The 21926-nt window shown below is 43.1% G+C and overlaps 1 protein-coding gene across 13 annotated transcripts in view; it reads right to left on the bottom strand.

Annotated features, from left to right (window-relative positions):
- RNF220 (ring finger protein 220) overlaps positions 1 to 21926 on the bottom strand; it is a 332264-nt gene that overhangs the window by 176849 nt on the left and 133489 nt on the right. For 8 of the 13 annotated variants that reach the window (XM_083742420.1, XM_083742422.1, XM_083742424.1 and 5 more), the window contains one exon: positions 18947 to 19021. The exons of 3 other annotated variants lie outside the window; for them this stretch is intronic. In XM_083742420.1, coding sequence (XP_083598546.1) covers positions 18947 to 19021 — 75 coding nt within the window. Of the gene's footprint in view, positions 1 to 1007; positions 1066 to 18946; positions 19022 to 21926 lie in introns of those variants that run through there. 2 more of the 13 variants (XM_083742413.1, XM_083742414.1) reach the window with 2 other exon arrangements.

Here is a 21926-nt window from a genome sequence, read left to right as displayed (position 1 = left end):
ATTCTCCCATCAATATCAGGCAACTGGAGCTGGCTACAAAATCTTTAAACAGTTGTGTGCTTTCAGCATAAAAAGAAAAGTATAGCCCACATTGTGACTCCTTTAATGCACCTCTTCTCCCATACCTTTGGCTAATAAACAATCTATGGCATTTTAAACTGAGGGGGGGGTACTGTGTTATTGTTATTGTGGTATGCATTATTGTGTGTTTATATTGTAAACCACCATGTGATCCTCAGATGAAGGGTGGTATAGATATGTAGTAAATAAATAAAAATATTAATGATAAAGCACCTGATGCTAACACATAACAAGATCTACAACACTGTATGAACACCACAAGCTGGCTTCAGAGGCCAACCACTTTTGGTTCAGCCTGGCTGCACATGCCTTTAATACAGTACTTCCATAGAAGCAATTCCGTTTCTGGGAGCAGGTTTCAGTGCTCCAAACACCAATCTAATTGTATTGATCACTGTTTCAAAATTTAACTTCCTTCTGGATACAGTGAACTAGCTACCTTGGGAATCCACATCAAACACCTGTGTGTAAGTGACTTAGATTTTTCAGAAACTTTATGAGACACCCTGGGCATCAAGAGCTCAGGTTGTTTTGTTTAGGAGTCTGCATGCTTGGCTATATTCCATGTAGCTAGGTAATATTTTCAATTGGAAATATAATCTTCCTGGATACAATTTCTTGCCCTGGCCTTGTAAATAAAGACTGGGCTGAGTGGAAATGTTGTCCCCTACTATGCTGGTCATTGAATGCAGAAATTGTTCAAACTTGACTTTACTTGCCTGTTGGCATTTAAGTGTCCTAACCTTGGCTCTGTGCTTAACATTTAGCCATTGGAAAAGAAGAAATGCAAGATGCTTTTGTGCAGAGATGAGAGAAATTTCTAGGATTCCGATATAAATCAGTTCATACATAGGTAAGTAACATTTCAAATACAATAAGAGAAGCTGAATAGCTTATCCTCGTGTCTAGGCTGGATGCATTTGTACCTGCTTTAGCTTTGCTGCTGGCTGCTTCCTCCTCCTCTACCATCTTGTTTGTGTGGACACTCTCCAGGGCTCTCAAATTGTTGACAAGCATGGATCACTGCAGTGGCAGCAAAACCATTTAAAGTGCTAAGCCGCCCTGGGCTTTAGTGAGATGGCTGCACGGCGAAGGCTCTTAGCATAACACCTGCCACAAGGCAGAGACAAGGGAAAATGAATAAATCCAGCAGCCAGCCAATTTTGCTCAGGCTGACACACTTCTCCTCCTGGAATTAGATGAACAGCTCCCCAGGCGCCTTGCCCCACAAGCTCACCCGCCATCCTGCATCTTCCACCAATGCAAGACTATGCTATCACACTCAGATCTCTGGCTTCAGGGGAGCAAGCTTAAACCAAAGTTTGAAGGAAGCGCTTGATCCAGCAGAGGGAACAGAATGTGACCCAGTGGCTAAGAGCTAACCCTGAATGCATTCCAGCCCAAAGTAATGTAATTAGATTATCTCAAACATGTTGCTATTCAACCTTTTTATTAATGGCTTGGATAAAAGAGTAGAGCACACTTATCAAAGTTGCAGATGACACAAAGTTGGAAGGGACCATGAACACTTCGGAAGGAAATATTAACATTCAAAACCCTCTTGATAAATTGAGAGTACTGGACACTTAAATTTAATTCCAAGAAAATGATAACACAGGCCAAAAACCTCAAATACAAAATAGGAAAATAAATGGCTAAATAGTAGCAATAGAGAGGGGTTTGCTGTATGATAAAATAAGCATGAGAAATGTTGACCAAAATAAGGTGGGAACTGAGATAATAAAACAGTTTGGGTTTTGGCTATCTGGAGGAGTATATCCTCCACATATCCCTTCCCGTGTTTTAATATGATTTCGGAAAACCCTGTTTTAAGTGTCCTTGCTATCTGGTGTACAGCAGACAGCTATAAGATTTAGGTTCTTCTCAGGTGTGGCACCCCGAACTTGCTCAGGGAATTTCTCTCTTCACCTTTTCCAGCATGCACTCCCCCCCCCCCCGAGTCAAACAGGACTGATGTTTAACTCGTGAACCCTGAATTAAAATTATTTGTTATTGTTTTGCAATTCCTACTTTTAAGGTTGCATTAGTAGTATTAACAACTATGTTTTAAGATAAGATTTTATTTTATTGTCTGTAGTTTATATGATGGTGTCATTGTGAACCACTTCAAAGACTTTGGCCTAAAAGAGGGATATAATGAATCTAAAGATAAAGAAAAACTAGTCAATGCACTTGTATGCAGCCCTGCTAGCCATCATCTACAGTACTGTGTTCAGTCAAATATGTAATATATATGTTTTAAAAGTACTCTGTTCAGTCTTGAGGACCAGAATTGGGGGAACTTGTAATATCCTGAGAAAAATACCAGTGGTTTCCACTATGCAAGTTGTGTCTATCATGGTACAAGTCTCTAGGACAATTTAAGCTTTGCTACAATGCCAGGGTGGTCTGGACTATTCAGCAATTGATTCAACGTCAGTCAATGTGTAGCCAAGTCAACAGATTGGGAGATCACTTGTGCAATCATTGTTCTTGCACCTGTGTCTTTTCAGGAGCTCATCCCACCATTACCACTGACCGTTAAAGATCTAAGAGGGCAGCTTTCTTCATGCATTGCAGCTGATATTTGCACAAGGGGGTTATGCAGCCTGCAACTTATTCTGTGGTCTTTCACTATTTAATATTCTCCTTTTGAGTGCTTTTGCATAAAACCTTTTAACTGAGCAATCCAATGCATATCTATTCAGAAATACCGTAAGTCCCACTGAGTTCAGTGAGAAATTCACAGACACGTATCAGTGCCGTGTGGTAATTGGACTAAGGGAACTAGGCTAGTCCCCTAAATGTTCCCCTGGTGCCTCCTTCCCAAAGCCTGGGAAGCTTCTGCCCAGCTTAGGGAGGGAGGTGCAAGGCTCTGATGGGTCCAAGATCTGTCCTGCCATCTTGCCAAAGCCCATCGGCTTTCAGAAGGAGACAGGAGGATTCTAGCATCCTGTCAGAGCTCTGGCATCTCCTTTGCAAAGCCCAAGAAGCTTCTGACAGGCTTAGGGAGGGAGGCGCGATGCTCACATACACAACTTCACAATATCACATGCATGAAGTTGTGCCCCCCCCCCCTCTTCCCCTTGCATGTTGGTGCCTCTGGCCTTAACTGTTCCCCTATGAAAAAAAAATAACTGCATGTCACTGGTAAGTATGAATAGGACTACAACCTAAAAACATAAACTCTTCCTACAACTAATTTGCACCTGTCATGCTGACATTCATCCTGGCCAGCTTTCCACCCCAACTCTATTACAACATAGACAGGTGAGCAGGAGGAACTGAATCTGCATCACTGCACTATATACCTGTTCACCACACCCAGCACCCTGTTTTCTCCAGCTAATTGATTTCTGCAGAAATTAAATCTGTCCCTATCACTATCGAATTTTAAGGCTCTTTCCCCGCTTTATTTGACACACTGCACCATATTGACATGTCTTGATGCATGGGTTAGTTTTGAAGTAGCAAAAGACTGAGTTTGCAATTGCGAGAAGAGGAAGAATGAGCATTCAGGAAACATGAATGGACTGTTCTAAAAGGTTTACATGAATTACTCAGTGCAATCTAGTTAATCTTAGGAAAGGGCTGTAGCTCAGTGGTAGAGCAGGTGCTTTGCATGCAGAAGGTCCAAGGTTCAGTCTAGGTAGGCAGGTAGAGACCCTTGCCTGAAACCTTCTCAAACTCCATCCAACTCTAAAGAGAAACAGGCTGATATTATAGTAGAGATAGACAGACTCTGATTGCAGGAGAGAGGGGAAGCAGTGTAGCCATGTCTTCAGATCTACAGGTAACTTTGGGATGCCAATAAGGCGTTGTTAATACAGTAGCAAAAACGATTATAACATGCAAGGGTTCTATGCTGGGAAAAGCATATACTGAAAGATAACTGCAACATTGCTAGATGAGGTGCTGCAACATGATTTCAGTTGCTGCTGGCTACAGTTTCAATGGGAACTTTATGAAACCCTAGAACTGGAATTTACCTGGAAGCAGCAAATGCTGCAAAACCCATCACTTAATGCAGATGCACTGGTGAAGATAGTTCCCAAATCCCCCAAAATGATCCTTTCTGAATGCAAGCTGCCTCTCCATTCAGATACCCACAAGGCCTTGGCAACGGAAGTATTTGAAGGCTGCCCCAAAGAAAAGTGGGGAGATACTGCCTTTCACCAACTAGTTCACAGAGAGTTGTAGCATGGTGAAGCATTGCTTTGACTCTACTTCTATCCAGGCAGTCTTCTCCACTATGAGAGCTGCATCCTCTGAAGGGTCTGCAGGCTGGTAGTGGTCAGAAGAACAGTGCATGCGCTTAAGTGTGCCAGAGGTCTCAAGGAGCTTGGTGTATACCACCTTGAATCCCTCATCCCTCTCCAACAGTGACCCTGTGATGCCTTCCCTATCCCAAAAGTGCAAAGTGGGGTACTTGCCAATTTCTCAGCCAAAAATATCAAATACTGAAAACCTACCTGTTAGAATTTACAGTTTGAAAAACTTCTATTAAACACACAAACACAGGACAACCTCATACATAATTTATGGATTGCTGCAGGATTAGGTGGGAAAATATGCCCACAGGATTGCTAGGACCATACCATAAGTTTAATGCCTCAAGTTAACTACAAGGCCAGATATTCAGTCACTTGACACTTTATTACATCAGTTAGAATTGTTAGGATTCAATTCCAATTGCAGCATATCTTGCCATGTTGTGGACAGTTCTGCCTCTCCTCCCCAAGTGTGGGTGGACAACACATTGCCTGAGTGTGGCTACATGTCCATTTGTGCCAAGAGGGCTTCCTCAGGAAAGTTCATATCTGTAATCTCCACCAACACTGCCATGTTAGATTAGGGAGAGACTCATGAGGCCTCCCACCCCTTTGTCTCTCCACATTATAATCCTCTTCCAAAAGGGCTGTTTGAAATTGCCTCCTTTGCCTCCCAGGAAGTTTTTCTGAGGTTACATAGAAAATGTGCAAGGCCTTGTGTCTCCACCCTGCTGCCAAGTTCCCCTTGATGTTGTCCCTTAAAAAATAAGTCCTGGAATCCATATAGGCAAAATTTTACTTTGCAATTCACCTTCACATCAAAATGGATAGAGACTTGTACATTGGCTCCCAGTATGTTTCTGAGAACAATTCAAACTGTTGGTGCTGACCTTTAAAGCCCTAAACCAGGGGTCGGCAACCTGCGGCTCCAGAGCCGCATGTGGCTCTTTAAAGCCTTTGCTGCGGCTCCGGGGAGGAGGCGATGGGAGGAGGCGAGGAGCGGAGGCGAGGGGAGGAGGCGAGGAGCGGAGGCGAGGGGAGGAGGCGAGGGGAGGAGGCGATGGGAGGAGGCGAGGGGAGGAGGCGAGGGGAGGAGGCGAGGGGAGGAAGCGAGCGGCGGAGGCGAGGGGAGGAGGCGAGGGGAGGAGGCGTGGGGAGGAGGCGAGGAGTGGAGGCGAGGGGAGGAGGCGAGGGGAGGAGGCGATGGGAGGAGGCGAGGAGCGGAGGCGAGGGGAGGAGGCGAGGAGTGGAGGCGAGGGGAGGAGGCGAGGCGAGGGGAGGAGGCGAGGGGAGGAGGCGGAGGAGTTAGTTGCCTGAAGCCCCTTTTTAAACTTAAGCAGGGGGAAGTTTGGTGAATTGTTCTTTCCTTGGGGAAAGCAGGCTGCATTGAAAGGGGCCGTATACACTGGTCACTGTTTTGAAGGGGAGTGAAGAACACACACTCAAAAAAAGGTAACTTGTTAATTTTATTTCTATGAGGAGGAGTAATTCTGAGGGGTCAAACAAATGAATAATAAAAAGGTATTTTTATAATGACGAATGCCTCATTATTAATTATTATTTACATCAGCCACTGATTATGATTTATGGTACACTGGGGCCCTGATTAATTTTCTATGGCATTTTGGGGCATTGATTATTGGGCATAGCAAGTTGCGGTCGCGTGGAATTTGTGCTTTGTGACTGTTTGAGGTGGGTTTTTTTTCTTGGGAGGCTGGGCGGTGCGAAGAGAGGGAGGCTTGTGGTAGTGTCGGGGCTTGTCTCTAGCAAAGTAAGTCCTCGCCATTTGGTCACATGCGCAGCATTCTAGTTGTGGGGGTGAGGTGGCTTCGGCGCTCCAACGCTTGCTTTGCCGGCTGCTTTCAAAAGCGTCGGAAACAGCTGTGCTGTTGCTGGGTAACCGGATCGTCCCAGCAGCCATCTTATCTGCCCATGTGGTCTTCTGAGGTGGCCGCCATCTTACTATAGGAAATTCCACGTGGGAGTTAGTTGCCTGAAGCCCCTTTTTAAACTAAGCAGGGGGAAGTTTGGTGAATAGCTAACACTTTCTTTGGGGAACGTTATGCAACAGCTTATTGCTGGTCTTTCCCGCCTTTGTAAGCAGGCTGCATTGAAAGGGGCCATATACACTGGTCACTGTTTTGAAGTGGTATTTAATTTACTGGTTGTAAATTAAATATTTTAATTAGCTATTTGTCCTTTTTTCTTGAGATTGACAGCTGACTGCACGATCCTGTATATACAGCATTAAGGCAAGAAACAATATATACAGTGTTATATTTGTTTTAAATGTTGCAATGTTTTTGCGGCTCCCAGTTGTTGTTGTTTTTTTGGAAACGGGTCCAAGTGGCTCTTTTTGTCTTAAAGGTTGCAGACCCCTGCCCTAAACAGTCTCGGCTCAGTATACCTGAAGGACTGTCTCCACCCCCATCATTCAACCCAGACACTGAGGTCCAGCTCCGAGGGCTTTTGGCGGTTCCCTCCCTGCAAGAAGTGAACCAGGCAGAGTGCCTTCTCGGTAGTGGCACCCACCCTGTCTGACTTTTAGAAGACATCTGAAGGCAGCCCTGTTTAGAGAAGTTTTAAATGTTTGGTGTCTCCTTGTGTTTTTAATTCTGTTGGGAGCTGCCCAGAGTAGCTGGGGAAACCTAGCCAGATGGGTGGCATATAAATAATAATAATAATAATTATTATTATTATTATTAGGGGAGGAAGAAGATCTGAGGAGGCCCTTATATTGGCTAAAATGTCCACCCAGCTGGTCTTGCCAACTAGTGTGAAAAGTAGAAAATGGTCCTCTGTTGTAATAGCCCAATCCCATTATTTTTGGTATACATTTTTTATATTTTTCTGGATACTGGACAAGAATGGCTCCCACTTTCAATGGTCAGGTGAGGAATGAAAGATGTGTACTTAAAGAACTCAGAAAGCTACAGTGCTGTACCAATTTGAGCATCTTAAAACATGTGAGCAAAGGTGAATAAATTCTATGGAGATGCTAGCACACAGATGCCAACAGTGTTTCCTTCCTCCTTACCATGATAATCACTGATCAGTACAAGGAACACAAAACATTCAGGGCAGGAGATGCTTCCAAACAATCAGAGTTTGTGTGTGGGCAGAGAAAGGCAGCTCTGTGCTGTCTAGGGCATTTGGGGTGAATCCAGAGCTGGTACGTTGGTGTCAGCTGCAGAGGGGTGCCAGAAGCTGCTGGTGCAGGGCTAGCCTCCTACTCCTAGCCCTAGCACAGCATGTCACTGTTTTATTTATTAAACTCAATGCAGCCTGTTTCTTTGCATTTGCTGGTTTCTGCTCTGCTGACCTGCCTCATGTTCCTGTGCTCATGTCATCTGTCAGCATCAGAAGCCCCAATCAATCCCAGGGCTTGGAAGTCTTGCTCCCAGGATCAGGGGGCACACAAAATATGGCATGCCATCACTCTCTCACCCAGCCTGGCACTTCCCAAGCAGGTCTGGCAGGGGAATCAGCCAAGAATGTCATCTAAAGAGCCCTGGGATCTAGCAAGGAGGCAAGGCTTGGCCCAAGGGGTCAGGCTCAAATCAGATATGCTGCAGGACCAGGGAAAACAGATGCATAATCAGTCAGGATTGAGGCCAGGGGTTAGGCAGCTAAATAAGAACCAGGGAGGGAAAAGATAGCCCATGCCAGGTAGTTGTTACCATTCATCGGTATTAAACAGCTGCCAGTGGGAGGTGAGCAGCAACTGTCCAGTCAAGATCACTTTAGTTATGACATGACCAATAAGAGGTGCTATGATGGATCTTGAGGAATACATGGGCCCTCCAGCTCTAAAGTCTTCCTGACAGAATTTTTAAAACTGAGTGTGTGTGAAACAAATGTAACTAATAACTAAAATAAGGGTTTCTGACAATTTAAAGTGAATTCACACACAGGACAGGTTTGTTTTACAGGCCTTCCTGGAATCTAGCACTTCCTCCAGTTCCCCAATCCTCAAAGGCTAGCACCCCAACAGCTAACATGTCATATTTAGTTTAGGCATTTTGTAGGCTAGATCTGCAATTCTATCCAATGTTGCCAAAGAGCAATTCCATTTCCCTCTTCCCTTATCTAAGAACCTTCTTACCAGAATAACCTTGGTTTTGGTTTACCATAGTTGGATTAAACAGTTGCATGGGTATTGGGTGCAATACTGAGGCAAATGGCTGAAACTTTGTGAGGTGTAGTTTGACTCTATGTAGACACCGCTCACTTTTTTCTATTTCTGAATTTATAACTCAAACAGCTTTGACTTCAGAAAAAAGCACCTCTGCAGTTTACCTTCTGGACATACAGACTGGCCAGCAGGAGTCTTAGGTAACCATGCTCATAGGCAGAGGGGCCTACTTGTGCAGAAGATTGAGAGGAGGCCAATGGGGCACACGTGATGTTGGGACAGCGGGAGGAGCCGAGTGTGGCAGCAGCGCGGCTTCAATGGCTGGAGGTTCCTCTTCTCTTGTGCTTGGCCTCCTCCTCCTGCTGCTGCTGCCGCCACCAGCCAGATGTTGCTTCCCTGTCTTTCCCTTATGCAGCAGCAGGAGGATGAGGCCAAGTGCAAGTGAGGAGGAGTTCTGCAAAATACTTACAAAATCTCTGCCTTTTTCCTAGCACACCAATCTCTTCCAGGAGGCACAGAAGTGTCACTGGATCAGCTCCAGCACAGCCTCCTGGCTCCCTCTTCCCTCTGATGTCCTGATCCAATAACTGAAACATCTGCTTCACCTCTTCAATCAATACTCACTTCTTAATAGTCTTGACTATCCACAAAAAACCCAGTGACATTAAATGTTAATTATATCTATTTGGATTCGAAAAAATTTTATGGCTTGAGTTAATTATACCCGGAGTCATAAAAAGGTTTCAGAGGAAAAGAGGCTGCTGCCTTTCTAGGCCAAAAGGCAAGCAATACAAAAAGGAAAAAAAAGAAACATTTCTCTTGGCAGACATCTTACAGTGGTGCTAGGGGTATTAAGACATACCCAGGCACCAGGGACGCCTCTGGTACAACCTGATAAAATGGATGACAAAACTGGAACACTTGCAAAGCCCCATACAAATATTTCACCTCACACTGTCATGCACAAGGAAGACGTTATCAGAGACACAGAGCACCAGCTGCTCCATCTTTCTTCCCTCTTCTTGGCAATGTCTAGTACAGTCTTCCCCAATCTGATGCCCTTTAGATGTTTTAGACTACAACTGTGCTGTATGTAGCTGATGGGAGTCCAAAACACATGGATGTCATCAGGTTGGGGAAAGCTGGTCTAATGTAACACATTATGTAACTCAAAGTGATTGTGTTGTGCATATCCCCATTCCTACATTAGATTATTGGCTGTCAGGGAGACAGAGGGAGGAAACAGGCAACATGATGACACCATGTCAAAGGTTAGGTTATACTAGATGTTACCAAGAAGTGGGGAGAGTTACTGAGTGGCAGCAGCTCTAGGCTTCTTGTAGCATCTTTAGTTCCAGCCCTGTTGCTTCATATTTAATGCTGCTGCTGCTCTACTTGTGCAACAAAAAAATTCCTTCTCCTCTCCCCTGCAGTCCCCAATGCACCCTCAAAATCTGCTCCAGAGGGTTGGAAGACCCTCCAGAGCACATTTGGAGATGGGGGGGGGGGACTGACAGAGAGAGGGAGGGGAAATCCTAGTGCATGAGCAAAACTCCATGCCTGCAGTGTTGGATACAACTCCCTGTGAATGTTGAAGGTGGCCATTGTTTGAACCATGATGTTGCGCTGGTATTCCAGACTGCCTTGTGCCACACCACCAATGCCACAAGTTGTGACACCACAGTAACAGTGACCATGTGTTTGTTAAGACATTGACTCACAGAAATTAATTTTGATGACAAAAGAATCAATCATGTTCTTCTTAAATAAGCATCTCACATAATGCACATAATGGATCATATTTTACGATAAAGCAATCAGTCCTCAAGTTTTTCATAGGACATGCATCAAAGTCCACAGTGATTCTTCAAGAGGGAAGCCTGATCTAAAGGCTTAACATGCTAAGTAATGAAGGCAGCTTCTATTAAATGGAAGTCAGTTTCAAGCTAAATAAAGTAAACTTCAGCTGGATATGTCTAACATTCTTCATCTTTCATCCTTTTCCCTCTTCTCTGTACTTACTCCAATTTCCCATAAATGTCCAAGCAGCAAACAATGCCCTCACACAACTCACTAATCACCTATGGATTTCTTTCTACTGTGTTGCATAACACTATCACGAGCAGTCCTGCAGGCAAGCACACAGTTTGGTGTCACCTCTTAAATGTGTGGCTGTAAATTTCTGTTATTTTTCTCAGTCTTACAACATGCCTGTGTCTCCCATATTCCCTACGATGCTTCTCAACATTAAATGAATGCAGAAATGGGCAAACCAGGAAATGCAAACTATCCTAAGAGGAGAGGACCAAGCACCTCTTGTCAGGTTTCCATAACTTGAGAAAACATTCAGGCGAGGATAAAATATGTGTACAATATTAACAACAATAGCAACATGAGAATAAGTCCTTTGTAGGAAGAACTAAAGATACTGAAGTGGTTAAGTGGATATCACTGTATAATTGCCTAGGACCTACTTGCTCTCAAGATATTCTTTTGCTCAAGCTCACCCTGTCCTTGGTCCCCAAAGTGAACATCAAAGACATGTCACAATTTTTGTCAACATTCACAGGTACAGCTTTTCTACTTCCAATCCAACTGGGTGATTCCCATGTTATGAAACTTATACACTTTGGGACCTTATATACCATACACAGAGTTTGTGGCACTGCCTGTGTGTTGTGCGTATTTGCCTGTAAAGAAGAATAAATGTTTGTTGTGCTGGAAAAGGTACCTGTATACAGGCCCAAACTCAAAGTTATCCAAGGAGAGTCAGCTCTCTCACACTACAAATCAGCTCTCTCACACTACAGATCTCGCTCCTCAGTCCATTGGAAAACTCTCTGTCCCAGGGCTGGACTGGGCCTAACTTGCTTGCTGTCAGGGCAGCAGCAGGTAGCAATGTCAGGGCGAGGCCTGCCCTAAAGCCTCTGGGCCTCTAATTTACTGCTTTCCTCTTACCATAAAACTGAAAGGGGAAGGTGCCGCCTTTAATCGCTGCCTCCAGGGCCCCTCCTGGAACCACACAGCAACTGAGCAAAGGCTACGAGTTAATGCGTCTTCCGACACCTCTGCCTGATTCATGGGCCTGGCCTTGAGCAATAAACCGCTCAACCTCCTCAGCTGGGCAGCAGGATTTACAGCCCACAAGGGCTGGCACTCACATACAAAGACTTGCACACCAACCCACGAACACAATGTAACCACGCTGTCAGAGCAGACTATGTGTTCATGCACAAACATATGTGCACAGCCATGAAGCAGGAGGTAACCATATCACAATTCACAGAACAATATAATTCAGATGCCCACCATACACATCATTACACATATACACAACTATGGAGAGAAACCTCTCCAGTCACATGAACGAACAAATTTATGTATCCAAGGAACACACATGCAGGAACTATCAGGCAATTCAGGGGTGAACATGCAAATGTATACAAATATTAACACAAAACATTTCAGTTCAGGATACATCTATCAGTACACTGCCATAGATATAGATGAAGACTACACAATCCAACCAATCTACAAATGGGTCACTGTGGGAACCCCATAAACTGTTGGGAATCTGGATACACACGCAGTGGAAGTGTGGATCTTGCTTGCAGTACCAGTCACCACACAGAAGCAGAGCCTGTGTTGAGCATTCTAATACTGTGCCTTACCTCTTCCATTGCTGGGGCCCAAGAATTCATGTCTCCATCCACCTTGCAAGATCTCCATTCCTTGTCTTGTCAGGCCAGTGTGTTTATTCCAGTTTATTAACTTTATTTCTTTATACTCCACTTTTATATGATAAACCACACAAGCCACTGACAAGTATATCTATGCCTATGTTTGTTTCTGTAAATATATCACAGGGAAATTTATTAAGCACATACCATATAATGCAATGTGTCAATGAGACTAAGACATGAAAAGAGATAGCCTACACAATGTTCTCTTTGTGCTTGGCAGACAAGACAAGGATGACCTCTCCCAAAAGGATCCAAAAGAGAAGTGAAGGGGAGACCAGAAGTGAAAGCTGCAACCTAGGAATATCAGTCTAAGATCAAATATAAAATCAACACAGGCAAAGAGCAACGAGACAGTGTGGGAATTTGGAGATTCCCTTCTGTTTCTGTTTTAACACCATGCAAACCCCTCTCAGCAAGCTGAGTTGCACCTCAGAGTTCCAAAATCCTCCAGAGACTGGACTATACCCCATCATCCCTGATCACTGGCCATGCTAGCTGGGGTTGGCAAGAACTGGAATACAACAATGTATGGATGGTACCATGTTGGCTACTCCTGGTATACAGCATATATGTATAGTGTACATAAAGTGTACACTGGGTTGCAATCCTAGGTTTGTCAAAATGCAGTATGTAGAATGTCTCCACCAAAATAGAATATGCCAACATTTTTCCTTCAGCATTCCACAGATATTCCATTCTGCAAGAATTGTTCCAGCAAAGCAAAATCATACTTGGAATTAACACTTATGGAACAGGAATTTCAGGTTTGATTTTAACTTATAGTCAGCATGCTGATAGGAAAACGGAAAATATGCAAAAAGTGCCAGAGCCAACTCAAAATTCCAAAGGGTTCTTTAGGGAATGCTTTGTGATAAGGGCTTAGAGTTCAACACTTGCTCTTTGCAAACATTCCTGATGGCTGGTCCTAACCCCTCATCCACATAGATTAAATGACATAAATAAGAGACATTTGGGGGAGAAAACAATTGTGCCTGATTTGTACTTATTCTGGCCACATACTTCCGCTTCTGTATTGCAGAAATGAGTGTGTTATGCACACATCTATCCATACACACTGCTAGCTCTTGTTCACAAGGTGGGAGGTTTGCAAAAGTCTTGGACATTATCCATGTCTTCTTTTACATTAAATTTATGCACTTTTGTGCACACTAAACAATAGAGAGGGAAAACATTCTTATCTTGGAAGCAGAGTTCAGGAAAAAGCTACTGGTCTTTTGGACTCGGAAAGCCCCATTCAGTAGCCTTGCTTGTCATCTAGAATTTATCAGTCCAACTTAGATCTGCCATAATGTGCTGTATAACTAGTGCATAAACAAACTTCAGCATGATAAATGCCTTGCTTTGAAGCCATAAAGTTATTAGCTAGTGGCTGTTAGCTACCGCTGAGCACAGGGCACAGTTCTTCCATTAACCCCTGACTGCCCACCCCTGTGCTCATAAATCCATCAAACTTGAGGGCAGATTTTTATGTCTCGAGGCAAGGGGCGCCCCACAAATATTCCAATGCACCAATGGGTAGGACCAAGACCAATGCCATATCTGGATGCTTATTAGTGGCCTTTTTTTAACAGAGGAGAAAACAGTGGTGTCAAATTTGTCCCAATGGAAGTTTTGGGGATCTACTTATTATAATTAAGCAGAAAGCAAGGAGTGTTTATGTGCTTTGGACATTTTATGATGTTCAAAGCACTTGATTGGCATACATTATCCTGCTGTAGACAACAACCTTGTAATGCTCAATGCTATCATCATTCCTATATTAGAGATGGATGGCTGCAGAAAATGGGGGGAATCACTTGCCTAATGCAATCAAGTCAGTTCATAGGGAAAGTGAGATTTGAACTGAAAATTTTCTGATTAGTCACACACAGCACAGCCCTAACCATATCTGCTCAAAAGCAAGTCATATTGAATTCATTGGCATCTGCTCCCAGATAAGTGGGTTAGGATGGCAACCCCAGTCTTTTAGCCACTATACCACCCCAGATCTCACTTGTTGTAATGATAGGCTGTGGTCCTGTCTATCTAAGACAGCATTTTGACTGACATCTGCAGTTTTGCAAAATAGATTCCTGTATGTGTTCTATAATGTTGTTGCAGTAAAAAAATAAAAATTGATTGATCTGTCAAAGCTGATCTGTTATAGGTTAACTGAGGGCCAAGAGCTGAACCAAGGAGTAAGAACTGAGGAACACCTAAAAGAAAGAGAGCCAGAAAGAGCTTGCTACTCAAGTAATGCCTAAGCCAAGCAAGAAGACTTTGAGAGCCCTTCTTAGGACACAATGGCCAGCCTTGGTGGATAGGGCCAGTCTAAATCCTAAGAATACTTTGCCATGTAGATGTTAAAAGCTGCAGTTTTGATAGCTCACCACATGGGGCAGCCATGCACAGAATCAAAGGTGTTTGCAACTCCAGGCAACCATACTGTTTTGGGGGGTTGAGACTTTGAGGCATGCAAAATAAGAGCTCTTTGCCAGCCTTGAAAAAGCAGAGCTGACATGGTGATTTTGGGCATGAATGTTAGAACTTTTCACATACATTTCTATAATGTGGCGTGCTAATTAGACTCACCACTGACTTTTGTGTCAAAGAGGATCAACTGAGGCTTGATCGAAGTCTCCCTGTGACTTGAACGGTCACATTTCAGAGCAGAACAACACATTATGAAAGAACAAAAGTCTGCTTCTGAAAATGACAGCCCTGTGTCGACTCTGTTTCCATAATGTGTAATGCAACTTTGCTCATGTCCCAATGTATACCAGTGGCAGAAGCGTGTAGAACTGGGACAGGAAAATGCAGCATAATGATATCAGGAGGACACAGGATAAGCTGTACCAGATGTTAAGGAGGAGGGGAGACCTGAACAAATAGCTGCTGTTTTCAGTAGCAAGCCCTTGTCTTTTGGAACCTCTAAGTTCCATCCTTTGTCATTTCAGTATCTCCTGTCAGTACTTAAAAATCCACACTCCAGGGAATTTGCAGAGACAATTGTTCCAGTAGCTGGAGCTTAAGTATACTGAATTTATTTTGTTGCAGTGCTCCATTTCTCCTCCAAGGAAGACCCAGTCAACTAGTTGACCATGAGACCAGAACCAAGCTGTGCAGGCTATAACACTGAACCATGAGACCTGAGCTTTCAGTCTTAAGGACAAATTCAATCAAGTGCCTTTGCCTCAGCTTTTCATTTCTCTTATTAGGAACATCTCTTCTTCTGAGGTCAATGAAATTAAGTGAGACTGGTGTTCTATCCAACAGGTTCTCATGACATTCTGGGGACCACATTTATGCCTGTAGTAGGGTAATGCATGCTCCAGCTTAGGAAATCATCTTATTTCTGTAGAGTCAAAATACTGTTGTTTTGAATCCTAAGAAAATGTGGTGTTCCTGAGCATACTTCCAAAGCGGTCAATTCAAGCAGAAACCATTTCATAAAAGAAGGCTGCATGTTTTACCAGAACTACCATAATATTATATTGATACTATACATTGTGTAATGACAGGGGAGATACAAAATAGGTGGTGGTCATGCTTTGTACTGGGATCAATGTCAACTGGCAAGAGTTGGATCTATTTGTTGCTGAAGAACTTGAAAGCCAGAATGAATTTTCACCAATGCAATTTGGTTCTCTAAAAGGTATATTACTATATTATCTCTTGTTATCCGGAAATAAGACAGTAATAATATATCATGCCAAATATCAAATGTACATAGCTATATGTATACAAAACAATAAGAGACAATAGCAGCAGGATATTAACTGCCCAACTTTTCAAACCTATCAGGAGCTCTTGAGTCAATTTTTTCTCCTTTTTGCTGCTGAAGCAATAAAAAAGGAAAAACCAACATACAAATGATCTTGTTTATGGCGGCTAAATAAGCTGCATGTGCTTAATCCGTTAGAGTTTAATGAATTTATGACTTGCTTTGGAATTTGACAAGGGCCATAAAAGAGTAATTAACATTTATCAGTGTGTTTGCTACGCCTGCACACGCCCTCCTCCCCTTGGCCCCTCTCGCAGCGACAGTGTCGGGCACCGTGGGGGGATATAAAAGTGATCAATTAATTTTTAATAATCTCAGGGAAAGATTGTAGAGTTGCAGTATGAACTCTGGGAGTGTCAATAAATGTGCCAAAGGTCGGCTGCTCTCCTTTCCATATGCTTTCCAGTAAAGGTTGTTTGGAGTGGGGGGGGGGGGAGAGATGGAAGATACACAAAACACTGCCATAGGAACCAGGTGGAGCCATCTGAGCAGCCACTCTCCAAACCAGTTTACCTATTAGTCTAGTGCCCACACTCTAATTTCACCCTGAACAATATGGGGGTGGATTTTCCAAAGATGTCCTAAATTATGGGAGAAGACCATCAAATAGATTCTGGTTTCAATGGCTTTCATTGTAAAATGCAAATACAGGGGGCAAGTGAAGCGAAGCCCCCCTCCCTACTTCAAACAAGGCTGACAATGCTTAGTGAAGGGTGGGCTTATAAATTTAATCAATGGATCAATCACATTTCACAGTTTCATGTAGAAATTGTGTTTTACAAATAGGTTAAACAGGATGTAGGACTTAGGCTACAGTCTTAAGCCCTAGCCAGCAGCAGCAGCAGCACAAACACAGCCCTGCCGTTTGCACTCACCAGGTCAAAAGCTGCTGGTGGTGAAATGCCTCTTCACTGCACCACCTTCATGTCTGGCACAGCAAAAAGGCCTGGAATAAACCCATTGCCATTACGTGACAGCCCAATCCCCCCTGGCATGGCAAATTAGGCATTCAGATTGCTCAATTAATCTGCATTAAGTAAATCTTGTTGTATAACATGGAGCTTTGTTACATTCAGAAGTTGTAAGCAATGGAAAGGTTGTGGCACAGGGCAAAGAAAGAAGAATAACATTAATCTGAAGAAGACAGGGGAACAAGGAGCAGAAGGGCAGCTCTGTTCTTATAAGCCCTGTTTAAAACATCCATTGCATTCTTAGCTCTCATCAGACATTTCCAATACACTTCCAAAGTTTTTCCTGAAACTCAGAAGTCTATAAAAATTAATAAATTAAAAGCTGAGGTTCTTGGTGAGCAATTGAAGAGAAGGGCCACAAATCAGCGGCAATGCATCTGTTTTTCATACAAATGGTCCCAGTTTTAATCTCCAGTTTCTCTAAGTAGGGCGAGGGAAAAGTTCCATTCTGAAAAACCGGGGAGCAGCTGCCAGTCATAACTGTGGACAATACTGAGCTAGATGGACCAATGGTCTGACTCAGTATAAGCAGCTTTCTCTGTTGTAGGTTCTATGGTAGAATTCAAATTATGTATGGTCTAATGCCCAATAGAAGCCTAATACAAACAGTCATGAATTAACATTGTATAAGCATAATACACACAGTCATGAGTTAACATAACTGCAAAGCAGTTGCATATCTTCAGTAGCATCTGTTGACAGTCATTGTTTAGATGTTTAGAAAGTTTGTAAGAATTTTATTTTGTTTCAGTCTCTTTTATTTTCTGTATGTTTTAAATTATGGTTGCAATTTTCAAAGTGATTATTTTATTGTTTTATCTTTTTTGTAAACCACTTGGATATTTTTTCTGCTATTCAACAGGATATAAATTTTATGAATTAAATAGATAAAAATAAACTGTCTAATCCAGGATAAATTATTTGTCTGACCCACCCAAGCAATGGCTGGTTTGCAGGTAACAGTAAACAATGGTTTAGGAACTGTGGCATGGATGAACCATAGAAAGCCCAAGCAAAGCATTCAGGTTGTGCATTCCCTTCTTCCCCTACCACCTCATGGCTGGGATGAGGATTTCTACTGGCATAAATTTCTGTTTCAAATAATCTCATGTTAGCATAATGTGCAAACCAGGAATCCTGATTTTAAATGAACACTGGTTCATTGTTAAACAAAACAACTTTAAACCAGACATTCCCCCTCTGTTGGAGGAGAGAACTGTATAAATTAAACTGTCTCCCTAACCTGGCCTGCTGCCTCAGGCACAGTGGAGGATGATATACAGTCATACAGTTGAAGTAAGATCAGCTGCCAGTCCAGCTGGTTTCTGTATGTGGAAGAGGAGGGGGCACCATCTTGTCCTTTGCCTCAGGAAGCAAAATGCCTTGGGCCAGTCCTGATAACTGTGGTTTGAATACCAAGATTCCTGCTTCACGTGTAGCATTAAAATGAGATTATTTGAAACTGAAAGTAATCTTGGCAGAAGTCTTCCCAGCTGCGTGAGAGGAGGAGAGGGCAGAGCTTTGATTGGGCTTGCCTACATGGTGTTGAACCTCCCATAACAATAATATATCCCACCTACCACCCTGAACACAGTTTGCAAGTAGTTTCCACCCATAATCTTCAGCCCTACCAACATTTAGACTAATATCTCTGTTTCGTATAACATTTTCCTTAAAACATTGACAAGACAATGCTCAGTTTATTCCCAGCTCTTTTTTAGAAGTTAGAAGTTAGAGCAGTGAGGGCTAAGGAGCCAGGATTCCTAGGTGCTATTCTCAGCCAAGCACCAGAAAACACCTTTATTAAAAATAAATGTTCTCTTTTCTTGCCTGAAAAATGTGACATGTTTGATAATGCTAACAGCACAGTTATCCCCAGGACTATTATCATCTACCCAAACTATTATTCTATTCATTTTCTGAACCACCCCACAACAGTAATAAAAGAAGGGAACACTTACAGAGAGGGAAAGTTAACGCCATGCGCTGGCTGGCCCCTGCAGACGCTGGCGGCCCTCCTTGGCTGTCGCTTCTATCTGGCAATCAATTGACAAGAAATTGAGATTATGAAATATGACAATGAGCATCACAAAGGACGACAATCAATCAATTGACTCCTACTACTGAGCAAGTGACATTTAACAGCTGAGATTTTCCAAACTCAGCAAGCGTCATGGGATTAAGCATCTGAAGCTTCTGCTTCAAGTGCTGGGGTCTTACAAACAAAGCACAAAAGGAACATTTGTGAATAGACCATTTCTCAAAAGCCCCCAACAACTAACAGCTTCCCATAAGGTATCATCCATCAGAATATTTGCCTTGAAGGCTAGATAAACCGTAGAAAGAATGTTCAACCCATATATACTTTGCACTTCAAAAACCTGTTAAAGAAAGTTGTATGCTCCTTGAGTAGGCATAACATTTTAATGTACAGACAGCATGAAGCAGAAAAACCACCCTTTCCCCAAGTAACTAGCCTCTCTCTTAAAAGTCAGCTACCCTCTCTCTTAAAATATTGGCACTTTTTACAATTGAGACATGATCAACTTTTAACTCCAGAACACTGTTTTGTGTTTGTTACTCAGTGCCCTTTAATGACTACAATTCCTCCATGCAAAGGGCCTTAATCATGACTATACATGCTGTGCAACTGCATCACATATGTACACAACCCTGTGTACCTTAACTTTAATCAATGTAGAGAAAAACCTGAGCAGAGTTGGCTGAAAGTTCCAAATCCAAAGGGGGCTCTGGTAGACAAAGAGACCACTACCATGCACAATTCTGTCCCATGGCTCACTTTCCCAGTCTCCATGCCTTTAGCTGCAACAGATAACTGCCCAAAGGAACAGATCTGGAAGGAATGTGTGACCTGAGGTGTGGGTGAACCTAGGAAATGGGCACAAGGGTAGGCATGTGGATAAGGTAAAAAATGCCAAAGACTGTGTGGTGTTCACATCTCAAGCTGCTTTCCTTGCTGGGTCACAGAACTGCAATCCATCCTGACCCTCTGCTCCTAAGGGCAACTAATGGATCTGCTACCAAGAGGAGACATAATCAGCGCCTGCACAGCCTGTTGCATAACAAACCAGGGTCCCATTTCCTGTCCCCTGGAACCGTTAAAACCTCATAAACCACCAGGTCCCAGTTGGCAAGGAAGAACTGTTTCCTGCAGGTGTCCAGGGACCATGAATCACACCTTGTCAGTGATCTGGGCATGAGCAGACAAAATAAATGCTGCTGAAGGCAGGCATCTCTTAACAGTCTTGCCCATGTGCATCTCCCCTGCTCCTGGGGTTTGCAATCTGACCAGTGAGGGGTTAAAACGGGTGTTAATCAGACACTTTGCAAGAAGCTTTGAAAACTCGCCCAAATATTATAAAAAATGCCTTTAATCATCTAATAGCCCAACGGGGTAGGTGATGGATGGGCTGATCTCCCTTGCCTGAACAGATGAGCCTGAGGATGTGGGCTTATGTTGAGGGGGGAGAGCAGACGACACTTTTCCTTCCTCCCCCCACCAAAGCAGTTAGAAATATGAGGTCACCCAGCGAGAGATGATAACACATTAAGGGCTCTTGAGAGATTAGCCTGTCAGCCTCGTTAGGAACAGGCGACTGGGGGCTGACTGCATAATTAGAGGCTGGAGAAGCCATAACTCACAGTGGTTTGGACAGCACGAAAGGGCCACATCCGCAATAGTCCTCTCTGCTTTGAAAAGTCACCTCAATAGGAGTATGGAATGCTCTCCCACATGATGGCCTGAAAATCAGTGAGGTATACTCCCAATTGCAACCCTTAAATTCAGCAAGTGTTACATCTGATCTAGACTTGTAAACGTGAACAGCATACAGCTGCTCCATTATTGCCAAGAGGAAAATAAGACATAGAACAAGACATTTAAGAATTGTACAAATGGTGTGGCTTGTAATTAGGGAGTAGGAAACTTCTCCAATTCCCAATCCAGAAATAAACCAGTTTTATAATCTGCATTTTTTTCCTGGATGCCCACTAGATATCTCAAAATAATTCAGTAGGCATAGATTAGTTTTGGAACTGGGGCCCTTCTGCTAGGTTCAGTCAGTGTGTTGTGGTAAAAAGGATATTCTGAAATCTGTTTTGATAATTATGCATTTTAATGGCATTCTTACAATTAATCAAATTACCATCCAATTTAAATTACAATCCAATTTTAGCACAAACATTATGGGAGAAATTCATCATCACACTTTTCCAATCATTCCATCAGCACAAGCATTTCAGTTTGCCCAATGAAACAATTTCCCCTCTCCTCTCCCTGTGCTGTTCTGGGAGTTCTCCCAACACACATTTAGTCAATTTAGGTTGTGGGGCATGCAGAGGGAGGAGAAGAGAGGAGAGAAAGTTCCATTGCACTAGCAGAACTCCTTGCACTGGCTCCCATTAGCCCACCTTTATAATTGAATCCAGCCTTTTGTCTTTCAATGGTAGGCAAATTTACTGTAGAATGTCTGTTCTGGTACCTTCAAAATTCTAATTACTAGACCTCATTTTGATTGCAAAGATGGGTACAAAATCTAGCAATCCTAGCATACTGTTGTTATATGGCTTAATCGCCTACAAATTGAGCCTTCCATAAAGGCGTTGCATTTATTTGGGAATCATTCTTGCAGTGTGTTTGATTTCTGGCATTTTGCTTGATACCCAAGTATTTGTGCTGCACATTGGAAGAATGAGGAGCAAGCTAAAGAAGTACACTCTTTGCTTCTCTAAGTGTAAGACTGAAAGGTTGTACAATGGCACACTGGGCTTCCTTTTCTGTATGCTTCCTATACATTCCAGCATTCAACAGGAACGTGCCAGGAAGTTCGCATGCTGATGAACCGCTCAGCTTCTGAGTTGCTGTTAACTGTGCCATGCAGATTGGTACCATAGTAAGAGACAGTCCATTCAAATTCTGCA

This window comes from Podarcis gaigeae (assembly GCF_964106915.1).
Source record: "Podarcis gaigeae genome assembly, chromosome: 6".
NCBI classification, from domain to species: domain Eukaryota; kingdom Metazoa; phylum Chordata; class Lepidosauria; order Squamata; family Lacertidae; genus Podarcis; species Podarcis gaigeae.
Note: the sequence above shows the minus strand (reverse complement) of the source record. Positions and strands in the feature narration are given on the sequence as shown.